This window comes from Halyomorpha halys, unplaced genomic scaffold, assembly GCF_000696795.3.
Source record: "Halyomorpha halys isolate HHAL.00 unplaced genomic scaffold, Hhal_1.1 Scaffold37.1, whole genome shotgun sequence".
In the NCBI taxonomy this organism is placed as follows: domain Eukaryota; kingdom Metazoa; phylum Arthropoda; class Insecta; order Hemiptera; family Pentatomidae; genus Halyomorpha; species Halyomorpha halys.
The window spans coordinates 248146-267878 of NW_027106407.1; the positions used below are offsets into that span (position 1 = coordinate 248146).

Consider the following 19733-nt stretch of genomic DNA (forward strand, 5'->3'; position numbering starts at 1 on the left):
ATGAATAAAAAATTTCATATGGAAGATGATCCACAAGAATTATTAATTGAAACTCTTTGTTACAAGGGTTGTTTCGTTCGTTAATTAGCAGAAATTTACTCCTTTGAGTAAACTTACAACCCCACAATCCTGTATACTTGGCTCTAAAATACACAGATAAGAGTCCTTAAACCAACAAGAATAACTCTACTAAGGTGACATGAGGTTCTCTTCAGGCTCGTAAGATGTACTGCAGGAGTAAAGCACTCAGGACATATACACTTGAGGAATCAAGGGAAGGTAGTTCATTAGCACTTTAGGTAGGATGACTTCACTGGTGCCGAACCGGTATACAGATTTCTAAAAGTCTGACAAAAAGTTTAAAATGTGCTAATAAAGGTTCGGTTTCCCTATTGCTATGTTTGAGGATGTACATAGATTTAACGAACACAATTGATAGTCTCTTATAAATTATTATATTTAGTTAAAATTAAACATTTAGAAATACTTTATTATTATGGTTTGGTAACATAAATTGAACCAATAAATGCTACGAGGGTGGTTTGAAAAGTTCTCGGAAAGTATTAAAAATAAATGTCTTACCTCGGTGGAACTGATTTTATTTTTCAACATAGTAGCCCTGTAGACTAATGCATTTGGTCCAGCGATGCCTTGATCCCATCTCGAAAATGAGATTCCTCCAGGCCTGCAAAATACCTCTCCAATTCGGCTGTCAGTTCTTCCGTTTTAGGAAATCTCCGTCCACCTAGGAAAATTTGTAACTTGGGGAAGAGATGAAAGTCTGATGGTGCCAAATCAAGTGAATAAGGTGGATGTGGCAACAATTCGTACCTCAGTTCATGGTTTTCCCATGGCAATTGCACTTGTGTGATGGCGGGCGTTATCTTGATGAAAGATGACTTTTTTCCTTGCCACACCAGGCCTTTTTTCGGGTATCTTTTCCCTTCTTGTAGTTGGTCTAGGAGGTTTGCGTAGTATTTCCCTGTAATTGTTTCGCCAGTAGGATGATCATCTATCAGCAGAATGCCTTTTGCATCCCAGAAAACTGAGGCCATTTCAGGCCGAACGTACTGCCTTTGCTTTCTTTGGTGGCGATGACTCAGCATGTTTCCACTGCCTTCACTGCTGTTCTGTCTCTGGGGTATTGTAGTAGACCCAAGTTTCATCTGTAGTCACATACCGTTGCAAAAAATCTTGTTGGTTGCGCTGAAAACGGGCCATATTTTGTTCGGACATTTCCAATCTGGTGCATTTATGACCCATTGTCAAGAGTCACGTCACCCATCTTGGGGATAATTTTTTCATCCCCAATTCTTCGGTTAAAATGTGATATATCCGTTCAGATGACATCCCTTCAGCTTCAGTAATCTCACGCACTTTCAGTCGACGATCCTCCATGACCTTTTTATGCACTTTTGCGATAAATTCTGGGGTCGTAGCACTTTTTGACCGTCCACTACGCGGATCATCATCTAAGCTCTCTCGACCAAATTAAAACTCGCTGGTCCACTTGGCAACAGTTGAATATGAAGAAGCAGTGTCCCCCAGTTTTTTCTGAAAGTCGGCATGAATATCCTTTGCTTTCATACCTTCTTCTACATAATCACTGCTCGAATCGCGTTTTTCCATTGTCACAAATCACAACGCATAAAACAACAACAAAGAGTCGTAACTACCACTTACGCCACGTATTCACTCACAAAAGATGTATGATTATTGGGCGGGAACCTCGTTGCTCTAGCACTGACTCTAGTGATTCTGAGAACTTTTCAAACCACCCTCGTATAAAGGAGCGAAACAGAAATTCTTATTAAAAATTTTAAATAACTTATACATTACCCAATCAATCTGCACCAAGCTTTGCCGTGGTTAAATAAGGTAAATAACAATAATAAGTAAGATTAACATTTCGTGAACTAAATAGTTATTGAATAACAACCCTCACTGTGCTTGAATATTAGTACTACATTTAAACAACTGAGACTGATTGACTTATCAAAGAGTGGATAAATATTTTTTAGGAGTGAAACAAAGTCCAGTAATTCAAAAGTTTATTGCGAACAAATATTTGACCATTCCCTTTTATATATAAAGATGATACGATAAAACGGTAACTATGGTAACATAAATATGTTAGCAGCTAACTTCACCGTACATTAGTACTACCGTTAGTACTCGTCCGATTTAGATGATTTCTTATTATTATTTAAGGCAATTTGACTATATAACATATTTTCATGTAGAGGCTACATGAAATGTTCGTTTTTAGCACCTCAAGAAACCTAATAAAATTATTAGTCCAAATTTTCGGCCCTAAAATCGGGCCTTACCCTTACTGATTCCTTTCTAAAAATCAAAAAAATAGAAATAACTTCAACTTCTCGACCAATCTACACCAAACTTGGCAGTGGTTTGGGGCTCTATAAACTGCACCAGGCAGTTTTATCGCGTAAATTTTGGTGTCTGTAGTGACAATAATTTAGCTAAACTCTTAAATATACGACAGGTTTAAAAAACACTTAGACATTGTTTTGAATAAATAAAAATTGTCATTCTCCTCCTACTTAAGGTCCAAGGGCTAAACCGTTCATAGAAGAACCTAGTAAGAAGGAAGTGGAAATAACTACATGGAAATTGAAATCTTGTAAAGCAGCGGAAACTGAAAATATTCCTAGTGAACTAATCAAGGTGATGAAGAGATATTTATAAAACGCATCTTTTGGTTAACAAGATCTGCGAAATCCAGAAAATGTCTGCGGAATGGAAGTAGTCCACTTATTCCAACTCACAAAAAGGGGCCAAGGATAGAAACTAATTATAGTTAGTTAAATAGTCGAATCAAGGAATAGGCTGAAGACACTGTCCCAGATAGCTAATATGGGTTTAAGTGAAATCATTCAACTATTGATAAATTTTTCCATTATGTCAAATATTACAGAAAAAATTAGAATGCAAGGGGTAGTTCATCAGCTTAATATAAAGTTTAAAAAGACTCGACATTCTTTTGACCGCTAGAAGCTTCATAATATTTTTATCAAACAGGGAATACGAAAGAAGTTAGCAATAAGTTAGAATCTGTAATTCATTATTCTGGACAGCAGGGTAGTTTATTTAACTTTAAGTACCCATTTCTTAACAAAAAAAATTATCATCAAATGATCTCTCTTTCATCTTAGGGGTTTGTGCCATTAAACCAACAATAGATCTTGATAATTTTCCAAGAAATTTTGTAATATATATTTAGGATTGAAACATATGCCCAATTATTCTTGCTTTTATAGATGATATTTAGCTATATCATGACTAATTTTATTCTATATAATAACATTTTGTTATACTTTTAGGTAAGGGATGATATGGCTAAAGCAGGTGTTGAGCCTTATGAAGACACCATAGCACCAAAATACCTAAAGGGAAGAAGTAATTGTACATCACAAGAACCCTTTTAGCCCGAACTCAACAAGGTAAAATTTTATTTGATACTAATATATAGTTTACTAATTATTCTAGAACATATTTCATTGGATTCAGAGAATTTGTTACCCACAAATTTATAAGATAAAAGTCAACTTTCTTAATAAAAGAAGATCTTCTGAAAGTCTTGATATAATTCTAGTGCAGCTCATCAATTGAAACAATTGATAGGTAACAACTGTTTAAAAAAATAACAAATGATTAGAAAATTTCAGATATTATTTTCATAAATTACAACAAGGTGATATATTTAACACTTTATTATAATGTATTATATAGTATAGTATTGATTAAGCTTCCTCTCAATTTGGCTATTTCCAATTAATCTAAGGGTATAATCAGATCAGATAGTCATCATTAATATATATTATTTTGTGATATCTTTAATTAAAAATCATGATTTTGATAAATGATTGACATAAAAGGTATGAACAATGTTATGATTGAGCGTAGGAAGGAAAGGAGTGAGATCTACTGGATCTTACTACGATAACAGTAATTGATAGGTAAAAGTGAAGAAATTATAAATCAGTTGAAATAACTTTAAATTGAAGATGCAATTCCATATTCTAGATTATGACATTCTTACCCGATTATTATTATGAGAAACTGATAATAGAATTTATTACCTTGCAAGTAGAACAGTATTCATTACCAGTAATATTAGTTGTAATACACAATTTAACGGTGAAACAGGTGTTAAATTTTTGCATATGACCTTGGTGCATATATTTTTTTCCCACTTCTAGAATCCTTCATTTAAGTATACATAATAATACAGTATTAATAATATACTGATTCTTTACTTTAAAAGCAAAATTGAAATCAAAGAGTTTCAAAATTGAGGAATACACAAAATGAAAGGTTGGACAAGATAAATTTAGATATTTTCTCTTTAGGTTCATGTTTTGGGGATCATGATTAATAAGCAGTAGAGCTTTTTAAGTTTTAAGGGAAATCCGATTCAGACTTAGTAACATAAAATACTTTCGATTGAGAGTATATTATTCAATTAGAATAATATTAAAATTTAAATGAGTAATTAATTGTGATTCTTGATAGTGCAATAAATTTTAATGAAAATAATTAACTCAAGTTAGAAGGCCAATTTAAAAAAATTTATTTTTCAATTGAACAGAACATAAATTCTTGTATTGTATAACGATAACATACAAAAGAGGAATTAATTATACATTTATTTATTTTTTTAAATATTGGAGAGTATATGTTTCTACCATGATAACAAAATGTAATTCTTTAAATTATCAATGTTATTTCCTCCTATCTATAAAAATAACTATTTTGTTTACAAATAACTTAACACTTACGACTAGAAAATATAACCTTGTATTTTCTCATAAGATAAAATACTGGACATCTCACATCAACAGTCAAAAAAAGACAAATCAGTCTAGACATTTCAACATATACTAAAAGAAGGAAGTAACGTAACAGCAGTCCAGATTACTGTACTGGTTGTTCCTCAGTATTTCGGAGGTTCAAAGTCGTGTATTTGGCATCTTACAATTATGCCTAATTCGGTAACAAAAGTGTGCTTTTTGAGAAAATATAAAGTTTCTGATTCTGATGCTATGTTTACTTATATATTTATATATGCTTTGCTATTGTATATAATCTTAAATAAATATACAATAAAGTCTAGATTCAAAAACTACACCTTTTACAATTAACATATAATCAATTTTTAATAATATTCATTCTTAAATTAAAGGAAAAAATTCAATTTATTATAAAAACAAAAAATAAGTAAACCAATTTATTTCATCAAATTGACTTCCTATTCATTACATCAAATTAATCTATCTAATTTGATTAATAGAATATTATTCAATTACAATAATATTAACATTTATCCCTTTCCCTCATATATTATCATTAAATGTGTAATTATTAATTGTGTAAGATGTTCTGTTTAAGAATTCATCTTCTGGCAACAGGTCTGTTACATTTTTTTTAAGCATACCCTTAAAAAGGATAGTTCATTACATCAAATTAATCTATCTAATATAATTTGATGTAATGAATAGCAAGTTATATGAATAAAATAAATTAGTTTATCTGTTTTGTGTTTCAATAATGAACGGTTGAATTGAATTTGTTCTGTTAATTTAAGAATATAAGTATGGTTATTATTAAAAATTATTGTATGTTTATAGTAAAAGTAATAGTTTTTTAATCTGGAATTAATTATATATTTATTTAACATTAAAAAATATTGGATAAATATAGTAAATTCAACATTTTTTAATCTTGGATATATACATAATCAAGTCTAAATTCAAAAACTATAACTTTTATAACTGACATAAAATAATTTTATGACTCTATTTTATCATTACTTAAAAGCAAGTAAACAAATTTATTTAATCCTAATGACCTCCTATCCATAACATCAAATTAGATAGATTATAAATTGATAATGGATAACTTCTCAATATGGAAATACTCATAAGAACTGTTCATCATTAAAAAAATACCCATCACCCCTAATCAATTCTATCTGAGTCATCAGATTCCGTAGGGCTGGTACAATAATAATAATCACCGCGATGATCTTCACTGAAAATTAGGGCCTCATCTTCTCGGTCAGATGATAAATCACTTTCATATTCCCCATCTGATAAATTACAAATACAAATTAATTATTTATATACAAATTCAATATTATTTATTTAACTAATAAATAATATAGTAATTAAAAAATTCATAAGCTAAAACTACACAAAATCTTGTTTTATTCAGAATTCTCACAGTTTTACTTGACTAACCCACTTGTTAGTTCAAATCAAAAATGGACACATAAAGTTCAAAAGATATAAGACACAAAAACATAAAAAATTAAATATGAATTTGTTAAACATTATATAAAATTATTGTTAAAAAAAAATCAATTCTTGCTCTTGTAATTTATAAGATTAATATCAACTAATATAAACATTTTGAGATGGCTAAAAATATATTTTAAAATCTTACATCTATAATATTTTGTTTTTTTAAAATTAGCAATTTAAATTAAATAAACCAGGAAAATAATCCATGACAAATATTTCTATTCCTAGGCTGATTAAAATAAAGTTGTATAACAAATTTAATTTATGATGATGTATTCAGTTTTTAGTATGCATTGCAAAACGTTTATTCTGTTTAATGGTAATTAATTTTGAATTAGAATTTTATCAATTTAATTTTAAAATAAAATAAATTATCTGAGATAAAATCTTTATTACCAAATTACATTTAAATGTTCAAGTCTAGACTTATAAATTGATTTCCGACATAATAGGACCAAAATGATGATTATTAAATTTATAATTTTTAAAATAATGATTTAAAAAATAAATTAAATTAGTACAATTTTTTTTTTATACAAACAATACTCACCCAGGTTAATATTTTTCATCTGCATAGCCAACCTTAAATGGTGTTCATCAATACTAAAAAAAAACAATAAATAAATAAAATTAATGAGCTCAGAAAATTCCAAAATTAATGACTGACCAAATAACTTTAAATAACAATAAAATGCAATGAGAAGTGTTAAACAAAGAAAAATATGAATAAATTCTTAATTAACACTTTTTTAATAATCAAAAGTGAAAATATAAGTAGTAATTAATACGGCAGTAGAGGACCTGATAGCTGAGCAAGTTGAGGCATGGGTCCTAGAGTACTTGGTACAGAAGGTTGTGGATCTGATTCATGGTCAGTCTACATTTATTTCAGGGTGGCCCCGAAAAACAAATCTTGAAATTCTCACTCTGCAGCTGTGCATAGATCCTTAATGGAGGATTTGAGCCAAAATAAAAAATATGGCAGTATAAATATCTATCAAACACTTGTATTTCATTTGGGTCTATACACTTTCAAGATTCTTTTATTGAATAATAAATATATGATAGGCAAATAAGAGAGTACACTACACTTTAAGAAATACGAGAATACAATTGACACAACTAGATCCTGTAAAATTTAGAAAAATCAATTAACTAAATGGTATGCTAGATAATTGAGTTGTCAGACAAAGAAAGATGTCAATATGATTTACTATTCACTACTCAATAAAGCTTTGAATAACGCACCAGCATTCATTTTATCTGTAGACCTAATTCAACATCAAGGTTGTTATTTATTTAGTTTAAAGTCATAAAATACTACCCCTATGGCAGTTAGCCAACCTACTTAAGTTTGAGAGAAAAACTCAATTTATTGTATACATATAAGGTAATTTTATTCTGTGGGACCACCATGAAATAAATCAAATCATGCTGAATTTGAACAAACATCTCATTTTGGTTTGAGTGTACTGGATTCCGTTCTAACCACAGCCTTAAATACATCAGCAATATGACATTGTCAAAAGTTTATCCAAAATAATGTGGAAATTGAAACACATTATTTTATATCACGAATAACATGGTAGTATTTACCTTGACTTGGAGTCGTCTGATTCTTCATCTGGGTAATCATTACGCCAATTGTTCTCATCATTAGAATCGTCTTCATCATCCATCACACCATCATCATCTTCATCTTTGTCTAAGAAATCACCAAATAAAAGATCTTCATTAACAGCATGTGCACTAAAAACAAAAATCACAAATTTAATGGATAAAATAAAAAAAAAACTGTTTGAACTTGAAAAATATGCCGTTAAAGTCATAGCTAAGACATTTAAAAAAGTTTTAGAGAATGATTTAGGCAATATACAAATAATTAGATGTTAATATAAAAAAATAAAAGTACAATGGATATTTTTCATCTGACAGCTTTAATATTATTCAAAATACAATAAGAATATATTTTTATATCAAAGCATAAATAAACAAGAACATTTCTTTCACAATATTTACAAATGTTATAAATCCAGTCCAGAAAGGTTCTCAAAACAATAAATGTAAACAACCTTAACCTACCTCAAAACATTTTCCATAAGCAGATCATCGAAATTGCCACTGCTATAATACAGGTCATACACATACTGCTCTTCAGTACTAGCCTGTAAATACGCAGATAAGTAATTATTACTGTTGTAATTAGCAAAGAAAAGCTAAAGACTTTTTTTTAAGTTAAACAAACCTATCAATTCAACAGTACTTCATAAATATCAATTTTATCATACTTATTTTCTAATTATTTTAAACTACATTTTAATGTCTGATTTAAAATATGAAAAACAAAAATAACTTAATTTTTTATAGATAACTGCACTGATATTATTTAACAAAATGAAACCATTTTTTGTTTCAGGATGAGGAAAACCTATTACCAAACTACATGAGTCCTTGGGTGCCTCATTCGTGATCTGCTGTGGTTGGTTTTCAATATCGACAACTGTTAGCTCTTTTTCTTCCTCGTTCTCCCCAGTTCGAAAACAATTGATCACCTGTCATAAATCAGAGAAATCATTGAAAAGGAAAGTGAGAAGTAATAAGTTGTAAACAGACTTGTGAATGAAGCATCATAAAGCTATAGATGACAAATATGTACATAAATAACTTATTAGGTTAATCAGTTTAAATGTTTAAAATTTTAAATGATTGTAAAGTTGTATAAACCTATGTAAGATGTAAACTAGGTATTAACAGGGTAAGGATGAGAACACTGTGGCAAAGGCAAATGTGTAAAATTATTGCTCAATGGGTGGGCTAATGTAATTTAGATTTACTTAATAATACTTTAATTAAATGTCTTCTTTCTTTTTAATTTAAATTAAAATGCAATAGGAATGGAAAAATATCTATTAAATTTTTTATAATTTTGTGATCTAGAAATAATATTTTAACCAGTAATTTAGGATTCTGCCTAGATAAATAAAAGACTAACTTGCTAATAAGTTCATAACAAATTTGGAAATTCAATGCCTATTAGAGTGAACGAAAAAAAAGAAAAGAAAGCCGACTTTCTGGCTATTAAGAAATTATTGGGAACAATTAAAAATTATAAATTATTTTTAATTTTTATTAAGTAGACTCTGAAAAAAAAAAGTTTTTTCATTAGTTTTGCTTAATATATTATAAAAAAAATTTAACTTTCATTATTTATACTTTTTTAATACAGGCAGTAAGGTGATACATATCAATCATAATAGTATTACTTCAATTTGTAAAATTTTTACTGCTTTTATGTTAATTAAACCAAATTAGCTATATTTGATGAAAGTAGTTAAATGTTTTGCATTCATTACCGTGCATGCATAAAATTTGTAGAATGTTAATTTATATGTAATAAAATGTTTAAATTTACTAATAAAACTTCTCAATTTATTTAAACCCTTACCTTCAATCTGTTGTTTTTTGAAAACAGTTTATTTTCTGCTTTCAATTTTTTCGTGATGTCCGAGACCTGACGTTTTTCATACCGGAAAGATTTTCCACTGTCAAATGCTTCTTTAGCATTATTAACATGGACTTTCACATCCTCTTCCTATAAAAAAGGAAGATTTATTTTAAAAAATAATAACCAAAAACACTAAATTTAAATTATATAACTTATTATTGTAATAAAAATGAGCAGATTAATATTAAATAATTAGTTTGTAACAGCGGTATAGTAGTTATTATAATTTCTAAAACAAATTTGTTAGTTAATAACTTCTGAAACTTCTGAAATATAATTTGTGTTCAAATGACAAATTTGAAAATGGTGATATTGAACATCGAGCAGAAAGGAATCAACTCCCAAACTTACAAAGGATGAGTTAGTGCTGTATTATTTTTCCTCTGTAACACTCCAGTAGGTTGAACTTCTTTTTGTCATTGTACAGATAATTACATATACAGTTTTGTAAATTGTTTATGGCCATTTAACTTAAAATCTTTTTTCTCAGTTCAAGTACTCTTCGGATTGATTGCTTTTTGTTTAATATTGTTCCAATATTATTGAGTTCTCAAGTTCAAAATTTGAGCCATCTTCTGGTGAAGTTAAATTAATAAATAAATAATAAAATGTTTATTAAAGTAATGATGTTAAGGTGATAACTAATGCAAGATAAAGTTTTAATTTTATTTATTTTTAATAAACCATAAAAAATATTTTATACTGAACAGCAAATACCTCAATAAAGTTTTGTAAGCATTGTTTGCATAATTAGATTAACATTACCAGTATCTACAAAGTTCCTAATGTCAATTATGACTTGTCCTCCATCTATACCTATACCATTATAGACCATTATGCCCTATACCACTGAAAAAATGGGTCTTAATCTGGTCTAAGTGTGAGCCAAATAGAAAGAACTTTAATTAAATATTTAAAAACATAAGGAGCTAAAAGCTTTTCTTGCTCTCGGTAGGACATATACACTGCTTTGCATGAATAGTAGCACATCTGGCAAAAAAATTATTATATTCAGTATTTGACCTATTCTGTTGATTGCACCCTAGACTGTGATTACTTTATGACAACCCTATTAGCTCTGGGATAGTCTATCAAAAGACCAAAGCAGAGAAAGAAACCTCCGCTTATGTTTAATATATATATATATATAAAACATATCAAATTTCAAAATAAAACCAAAACTTGACTGAAAGATGGTCCTCTTATTGAACATCACTGTAAGGTCAATGACCTATCACTTCATTAATAAATAACAGTTTAATTAATCACTGGCTCTGCCCCACAGTTTCACTCACGTCAAATTTACCTTATACATGTCTACCTTAAACTAAAAAACAAAAAAAAACTGACTTTAACTATATATTATATTTGTTTATTTCTCTTTGTTTCATAACAAAATACAGAAAGAACTAATAAACCATAATTAAAACCTGGCTAAAACATAATACAGATAGTAATAATTTATTTATTATTATTATTATTATTCTTTTATGATATCAATCCCCAAAAACAGTAAATAACTTTTTTCATTTTTTTTTTTGTAAGCCCAATTGTAATATAATTATGTTATAATTTCTCATTCCACCTCTTGATAAACACTTTCTAAAGTTAACCTATTATTGTTCATGTAATGATCCTGCTACCATAGGTGCGTACGAAGTAGCACTAATTAGTCAAAATACGAAAATTCCCTAGCTCAAAACCACTATCCACCCCATACCTTCCACACCACCACAGTAACCGAAACGCTACCACCATGCTGTACGATGGAAGACTCCAGACAATACCAGTGGTCTACACTGGGTAGTTGTGGCTGCGAAGTGAAATATACAGACACACAGATCTATTTTTATTTATGTATATTAATTAATAAATTTAATTAAATGAGTATATGTATGAAATGATTAAATTAATTACAGTTTTATTTGTATAACTTTTTTTGTCTTTTCTATCCTCACCCCAGGTAGGGACCATGACAACCAAGCATTTCAAGGCTGAAGCTACTGGTTGGTAGCAGTACAGGTTCAATTCCCACTAGAGTAATTTATTTATTCCACTCTTGTTGGGGTTGAATAAAAACTTTTTGATAGTGTTTGGAAAAAAAGAACAATAAGTCCACTTGCAAAACTAATTTCCCCCACCAATATCATAAGCAGTATTCCAAGTAAAATTTTGAATCATTTAGTTACTTGTTTATAACATCTACCCAAGTAGTTTCAAACCAGTGATCCACGACTTGGACTGAAGGAGGTCCAGTGATAATTATTTTTGGGAGGATTTATTGTTAGGACTAATTTATTTATTATTTTTCCTAATGTTCGAGTGTTACCTGAAAAGTTTTAAAAGGAAAATTCACAATAAAAGTAACTCAAAATACACTTTTAACCAACCTAATTATCAAATATTTTCCCCTTTTACACAAGTAGGGAGTGAGTGTTGGCCGCACATGGTTCAATTTCTTCCTTAGTGGTCTTCAGTTTTACAGATTAGAAACTACTGATCTACTTCAAACCAAATATAACCAAACTGCAAGTGTAAAATATTGTACAAATAGGTACACCACAAGTTAATAATTACGATACAAGTAATTGTAAAAAATTATAAACAGCACACAGAGCACTTCAGTGATATTACCTCAAACAAATTTTGAAAATACCATCAGATACTATAGTGAGAAAATGCGCAACATAACATGTTGTTGTATGCCCAAGGATAAACAAATACAAAGCTTAATTTTTTTTTTTAAATAACTGCAAAAACTTTTAGTCTAGAGTACATAGGATTAAGACAAATTTTGAGAGTGAAATGGCAGTTATTTTATTTTAGGTAAATTTTTCCAATAAAGGAATTGTTTCATTTTTACAATAAAACTTCTTCGAAGTATTTACAATAAATAAATTTATATTATATATGTATTAGGTTTATCTAAATAAAACCTTGAGTCGATATATAAAAGCAATTACTAATAAAAACAGACTTAATTCAAAGTGTCTTTAAATTATCCTAGAGAAAAGTCTTTAAGCTAGAAAGAAAATCAACTTGAGTCTTATTGCATATTTACAGCATGAGAAGAACAATTATGACCATGTAAATACAGAAGCTTACCATTAAATCTTTACTCTCTGTTACTATGGGTATTTGTAAGATGCTATGTTTAGTTTTGAGTTATTCAAATCGCAACTTTTCTTAGAATAAATTATTTTTAGAAACTTAAATTAATTTTTTTTAAAACAAGCCTTGTTACACATTTACAGCCTTTGAAGAACCACAGTTCATAGGAATAATGACAACATTAAGGCCACATACATACGCAAGCTTTTCATCAAACAGTTACTGCTCCATTCCTAAAGGTGATGCTATATAGCCCTCCTCAATAAAGTTTACCTAACATAAAAGGACTTTTTCAAATCAGACAAGTAGTTCTTGAGATTAACACATTCTAACAAATCCTTTAGCTTTATATTGTATAATAGTATTAAGTTTTTTTTATTTATACCTATCCTATCTTTATTTATTTATTATTATAAAGAAATAAAGGATGCTCGAATCTCAAGTAAGAAACATGCAAACAAATGAATGATTGTTATCAGAGAAAAAAATATAGGATACAATTTTTATTTATTTCTTGGTTTAAGCAAAAATGAAAATCAAAATTGAAGGTAAAATTCATTATCAGCACCTAAATAAATATGAAAGTACCAAGTTCTAACATCTTATCCATTAATACGAAGTTGAAAGTGGAAAAATTAGTTTGGGATTCAAAAAAGGTACTAATGTTTTATGACAACCACGGTACTTGGAGAGTTAATAAAATCAACAATATCTATTGCCAACGAATCCATTGAAATCTAATTTCAAAAAATGTATCCTTAATTCCACCAAATATAAATCTAACTCATTATTGACTGTCATTGTCAATAACATAAAAGTTGAGTAGAATTTATAGCTTATCCAGTCTTTAGGTTAAGTTTGGAACCCTCCAAGGTCCAAAGGTTATTGTACTCCATAGTAAAATTAATTATTCAATGAGTAATTTAGTTTTTAAATTTTATTTACTGTACATATATTTTTTTTTGTTCCTTCTGCAACAATTGTTATTTGTAAACACAATATACATGCACTGAAGTGTGAATATATAGTAACAAATAAATTTTATTACTATCAAAATTTGACAATGAATTTGAAGTTAGACATACTTATTCAAAAAAATAACTTATTACATTTTAATACAAGGAGATAACATTTATTTTTAAAAAATAACACAAAATGTTTTTTTATTTGACTATTTATGATGTCCTTAACATTTATATTAAAATTTTAATTTGACATAATTTCAATGTTCATGTATCTCATTTCAAAAGAATAGGTTGGCTCACATTATATAGGTTAATAATAAAAATGCATTCAAGAAATCAAAACAGTATAATAAATAAAGTCATGAAACTTAAAGACAAATATGAAATATATCAACAATATCACAGAATAATCAAAATCAAAACCAACAGTAACACATTAAAATGTTGACAATTTAATTTTTCTCTTCCATTCTCAAAGATTATGTAAGAAAATTATCAGACTAAAGGAGTTGGTTCGGAGAAGTAATGAATCAGAGAATATACACTTAAGAGCTAAACATCAATCCAAATTACACTTAATAATTTTATTTAATGATTAATTTAACTTTAAACAGTATACATTTAAAGTAACATTATATCAATGATTGAATAGATATATCTAGTATCTGTAAGATGTCGACTATACAGCTGGGTGAGACACTGTTTTAAAATGTAATTTATTTAAAATTCACCCAAGTTAATGTTAATTTTCTTTTATTCAAAAAAGCCATAACAAAATAAAATAAAATAATTTTAAAAATTAAATTATATCCTGGATATCAAACAAAAAATGAAGAATCATTCACTTGTATGAATTGAAAGGGTAAGTGGATGAAGAGGCAATGTAATATTTTTTGAAGCTTTAGTGTGGACGGACAGGGTAGGTGCCTATCTCGTATGAGGTACTCTAATCTCAAATTCCAATTAATAACTAATATACTTAGATGTAGTAGGAACTATGCACACGTCAAAACATAACAAGCTCCAACAAAAAAAAAAAAATGAACTTTGTTTTACTAAAATTCACTATTTGTAACATAGCCCCCTTCATCCACTAACCCCTTTAATTAAAATAGTTGAAAAAAGTTATAATAACTTATATGAACAGTAATATTTACAACATTTTTCACTACATTACTTGTAATACTATCTGTAATTTTTACTGCCAATTTTTGCCAAAAATTTACATTAATACAGTCACCAAAACAGATTAAAATTTTATGAGGTGTTAATTAGATATATTTATCAAAGCTACTGAAAATGTCAATGTAATAGAAAAGTACAATAACAAATAATCCAATTATGACTTCTCAGAGGAAGATTATTTTAGTGTGTGTACAGTTATGAGGTAACACTTCTTAGCCATTGATATACTGTTCATCTCTAATACTAATTCTATTGTTTAAACATTTTTCCATATTTTCCAACATTGTTCCAAAACGTTCAGATTTACTACATAACACTAAGACATTGAAAACATCCAAATATTAATCACAAATATCTTTAGTAATACTGATGTTATATTATAAAGAGACACATTAATACATTTTATAACACTGAAATACATTTCAATCAGATTAATACAAGGAGAATACGGACCAAGTAAGAATATTTTCAAAGTTTTAGTCTCTTTAGAAGTAAACCAAGATAAACTAAAACCATCTTTTTTAAATCTTTAATCTTTTAACCCTTCCATTGAGCTCTTCACTTTCATTTGTTAATTTGTTCTCTTCATATTCAGTTTGAGATTGGTTTTTTTCATGTTCAATTTTTAATTTATTTTTTTCGTGATCATTCACCACTTTATTTTTTTCATTTTCTTTCATGCCCTTTTTTTTTGAAGTGTCGAGAACAGACTGGATTCGTTCAGCCCAAATCATGTAGTCATTTCTAGTTCTAAAAACCTTATATGTTCCACATAGCAGACAAACTGCGAAAAGGACTGGGTCAGGTTTTTTAGATAATCTGACAATGACGGTTTCACCAGGAATTAAAATAGCATTGCAGCCTTTACATAAGGTACGCTTTAGACGCGGGTCCATTTTGCATTGAGCTTTGTGTCCGACACTTTTAATATGTGAACCATAGTGCAAGGAAAGTTTAAGACTGTCAACACTATCCACTTGGTGACACAGTTTAGCTGCCTGATATAAGAAATTCATTCGGTGAAAGGCCTCCTTTCCAAGTTTTTTTCCAGACATTATTGTTTATACTTGTTATATAATCTGTAATAAAGTTTAAAAAATATAACCAACAATAACAATAAATAAATATATAAATATATCAAATCATTGTTCAAAGAAACTCAACTATAGCTAAGTGAAAACACATTAACAGCTTTAAGTGTAGATAGTTTTTTAATAATTCACATCCTGGTACAAAACAGTTCACATAAACACTTTTGAGATAAGTTTCATAAAGTCCATTATTTATACATAATTCTATTTATTTAAATTATATCAATTACATGCTTAATTATCGTAATCAGTATGCCAATGTATTTGTAATTTCATGAATGTTATTTACGAACAAAGGCCAAGTCATTAATCATCACAAACACATAATCATCCTAACATAAAAAAATGTGTAATATTAAAAAAATACTGTAGTTTGGGATAAAGAAGTTGAATATTTTTGAAATACCGCTTAAAAATGGGTTAAAAAAATACCTACAAGAACTATAAAAGGCTATGTCCATTCATAAAGTGAAAAAACAAGCTTAGTCCACAAATTAATGGCCTCAACAGTGAAACAGTAGACATTAATATAATAAATGTCTGGTAACTAAGAATGTGAAATTACCAGGAACTTAAATCCCAGGAAATGTACCTGGAGAATGTTCCAGGAAATATTCCCAAAAACCATAAAGTCCTGATAATTTGATTTTGATAATGAATTTATGATCTCACATTTAAATTTTTTGGATACCTTTATTTCCCTGTGATTTCCATATGGTTCCACAAAAACAAATTTGGAGTGTTAATCATTTTAGTTCAGTTTTTTATTTAGGTTCATGCAATTTCATCTGATAAATTATTTTACAAGGATAGTATCATCATTTTAGCAAACATTTTTATTACAATTTTTTCATAGAGAATTTTGATAAAAATTTGTATAGAATATGTCAACAAATTTTGTTGACCAAGAAATTTTAAGTAATTTCTTTAAATATCACTTTAGGATCCAATTAGGCGCTATTCTGAAGAGACAAGATGGCTTATGCTATGATTTGTTCAAAAAGAAGTAGCTGATGTTGGTCATAAATAATGAAAAAAAGTATAAATAATTGAAGTATTATAATTGAACAATATATGCCTAGTATTATACAATGCAATATTATCTGGTCTTTTCCTTACAATACTGTATAAAATAATTACTTTTTTTGCTAAATACATCCTGAATGAACTCTAATAAGTCCATTATTGGTTGTCTTGTAATCACACACCAAGTAACCAAGCAAATATAGACAGGTGCCATTTACCATGAATGGACTTGGGAATAATTATACCATCCTTCTCGCCCAGAAAATTTTTAAAAATACTAGTTTCACATTTCCACCAAGCCTATATTCATCTTTATATTCACTTTTAAGACCTTAGGCAACTTGACAAATCTTAAAATCAAATAAGTATCACTGTTTATTATTCAAGCACAAGGGTTTATACACACAACAGATATAAGATAAATAAAACAGATAAAACTACTTTTATCTCTTATTTTCAAAACTCAAAAAGTTGTACACTACAGTATGAAAGTAATTACAATCACTAAAAATCCATTTGCATAAATAGAATATTTATGTAATGAACTTATAGAATGAAAATCTATGTAAGTTAAAATTTGATGTAATGAGCATGTGAGAACATGGAAAAACACAATAAACAAAAAATATATATAGGTTTGCAAGAAAGTTTAAAATATGTTCAGACCAGCTAGTGTAACGACACTGAAATTTGAAGTCTTCCTAAGAAATATATAAAAGGAATAACTTTGATTTACAGTTATAATTAATTTTGCTGGAGTGTTAAGATGTTAAAAAAAAACAGCTCCTCAAAACAAACTCAGGAAAAGGAATTTCTGTCAGCACAAAAAGTATAAAAGCCAAATTACAAAAAAAAAAAAAAAAAAAAAAAAAGTAGCTATAAAATGAGATAGTGATGTTCAGAAAATGAGGGAGTAAGCTGAACTTATAAACTAACTAAGTGAACAGAGGGTGGGAATATAAAACCTGTCAACACATTGCAGCGCTGGAAGCATAATGATAACTACATACTATCACTTCAATGTAACAACTAAAAAATGGGTCATTATTCTGCAGGAGGGAAAGATAAATAAGCATGCAGATTTTATAAAATTAAGTGGATAACCAAACCAAAATGGATTTTGAGCCCACCAATTAAATAAAGTCAATTTTGCAGTTGTGTCATACTTTCGGAACATTGAAAAGTCTAGTTGTCTCTACCAAACTTATCACCCACTGCTTTGGTCTACTTTCTGGCCATTAATGGGTTAAAAAGCAAACTAAAAAACAAAATTACTATAAAAGCAATATGAAGCTAATATCATTTACATTCAGTCCCAAAACATCTTGACTTTACAATTTAAACAATGAAAGACTGAACTAATTGCGAAATTAAATATTTAGTTATTATTTATATACACTTTTAATACTTCTCAATGAAATTCTCTGTAAGAATATTAATAAAAGTTTAATTGGCATACAAACCATAAACATGAGAAATTTACTATCACTTTAAATATCTAATCTATCCAAAAAGGTCAAAATAAAACATATATCAAACAAATATGATGAGACGAAATTTAAAGTAAGATCATAAAATGAGTAAAGGTAAATCATTAAACAGATACTTAAAAAAGAACACATCTCCATCAAAAAGGTGTTTTTTATTTTTAATAAATTAGATAGAGTATTTATTACAATTACCTTTCCTTCAACAGTTCCAGCAAATTTAAAAACATTTGCAAATGAAGGATCCTCAGTCTTTTGTTTTTTGTAAGCTAATAACAAAACATCAATTGCATCCTCATCCCGTCTTCTTTTTACACGAAGTAATGCCATAGTTTGTTTCTAAATGTTCATTCACTGTCATTAACTAAACTTCTTAAACAAACTTATAACACAACGAAGAGGACGTTACAATCAACCTTTACACCAAAGGCTAAAATATCGATGTTTTAAGAGAAAAGTTAGTTCTTGAAACAGCCGTTTTATAATATAGGACTTAACCTCCTAGGTCTAAACACGATCTATCTTCATTCCCATAGCTAAATACTAAAAACAATAATAAGTTCGTGACATCAAAATTCAATACAGTTTTTAAAGGATTAGTAGAATAATCAGGCCAAAATCGATCGATTGCCAATCTATAGTTCTAATGGTGTGAGTCCAATTCTCATCTAAATAGTTTCTTGGAATACGGATTTAAAAAGAGCGGTTATTGATCCCATCCCATAGAATTAGTACAATATATCCATTGTAGTACCAACCAGCAATTATATAAATTATACTATTATTATTGCATATGTGCATATATATATATATGCATTATGGATTATATCCAACATAGGAGACATGGATGGGGACCATCTTTTGGCGTGTGTTGGTCTGGAGAATGTTGAGCGGGATTTCTTGTATTTCACAGGCTAACTCTATTTGTACGGGTGTTGCTCTAAAAACAAATAAATAAATTATTATTATTATTAATGAGAGGATCCCTAAAATGTTAATAAACAATAAACCCCAGGGTAAACGTCCGAGGAGCAGAC

At 28.6% G+C, this 19733-nt stretch overlaps 2 protein-coding genes across 2 annotated transcripts; both read right to left on the bottom strand.

Moving 5' to 3' along the window:
• Window positions 1-626: 626 nt before the first annotated feature.
• On the bottom strand, window positions 627-1166 carry LOC136795137 (histone-lysine N-methyltransferase SETMAR-like). The gene has a single exon (XM_067044764.1). It carries the CDS (start codon window positions 1164-1166, stop codon window positions 627-629), a length of 540 nt encoding a protein of 179 aa, XP_066900865.1.
• A 3404-nt stretch (window positions 1167-4570) lies between these two features.
• Window positions 4571-19375, bottom strand: fs(2)ltoPP43 (female sterile (2) ltoPP43). The gene is made up of 7 exons (XM_014430929.3): window positions 18892-19375; window positions 9772-9918; window positions 8762-8878; window positions 8409-8491; window positions 7923-8075; window positions 6877-6929; window positions 4571-6112 (listed from the first exon to the last, which is right to left on the bottom strand). Exons 1-7 carry the CDS (start codon window positions 19024-19026, stop codon window positions 5982-5984), a joined length of 819 nt encoding a protein of 272 aa, XP_014286415.1. The 5' UTR covers window positions 19027-19375; the 3' UTR covers window positions 4571-5981.
• Window positions 19376-19733: the final 358 nt, after the last annotated feature.

Excerpts from the sequence above, each read along its gene's own strand:
- LOC136795137 (XM_067044764.1), bottom strand. The coding sequence starts at position 1,166 with ATGAAACTTGGGTCTACTACAATACCCCAGAGACAGAACAGCAGTGAA.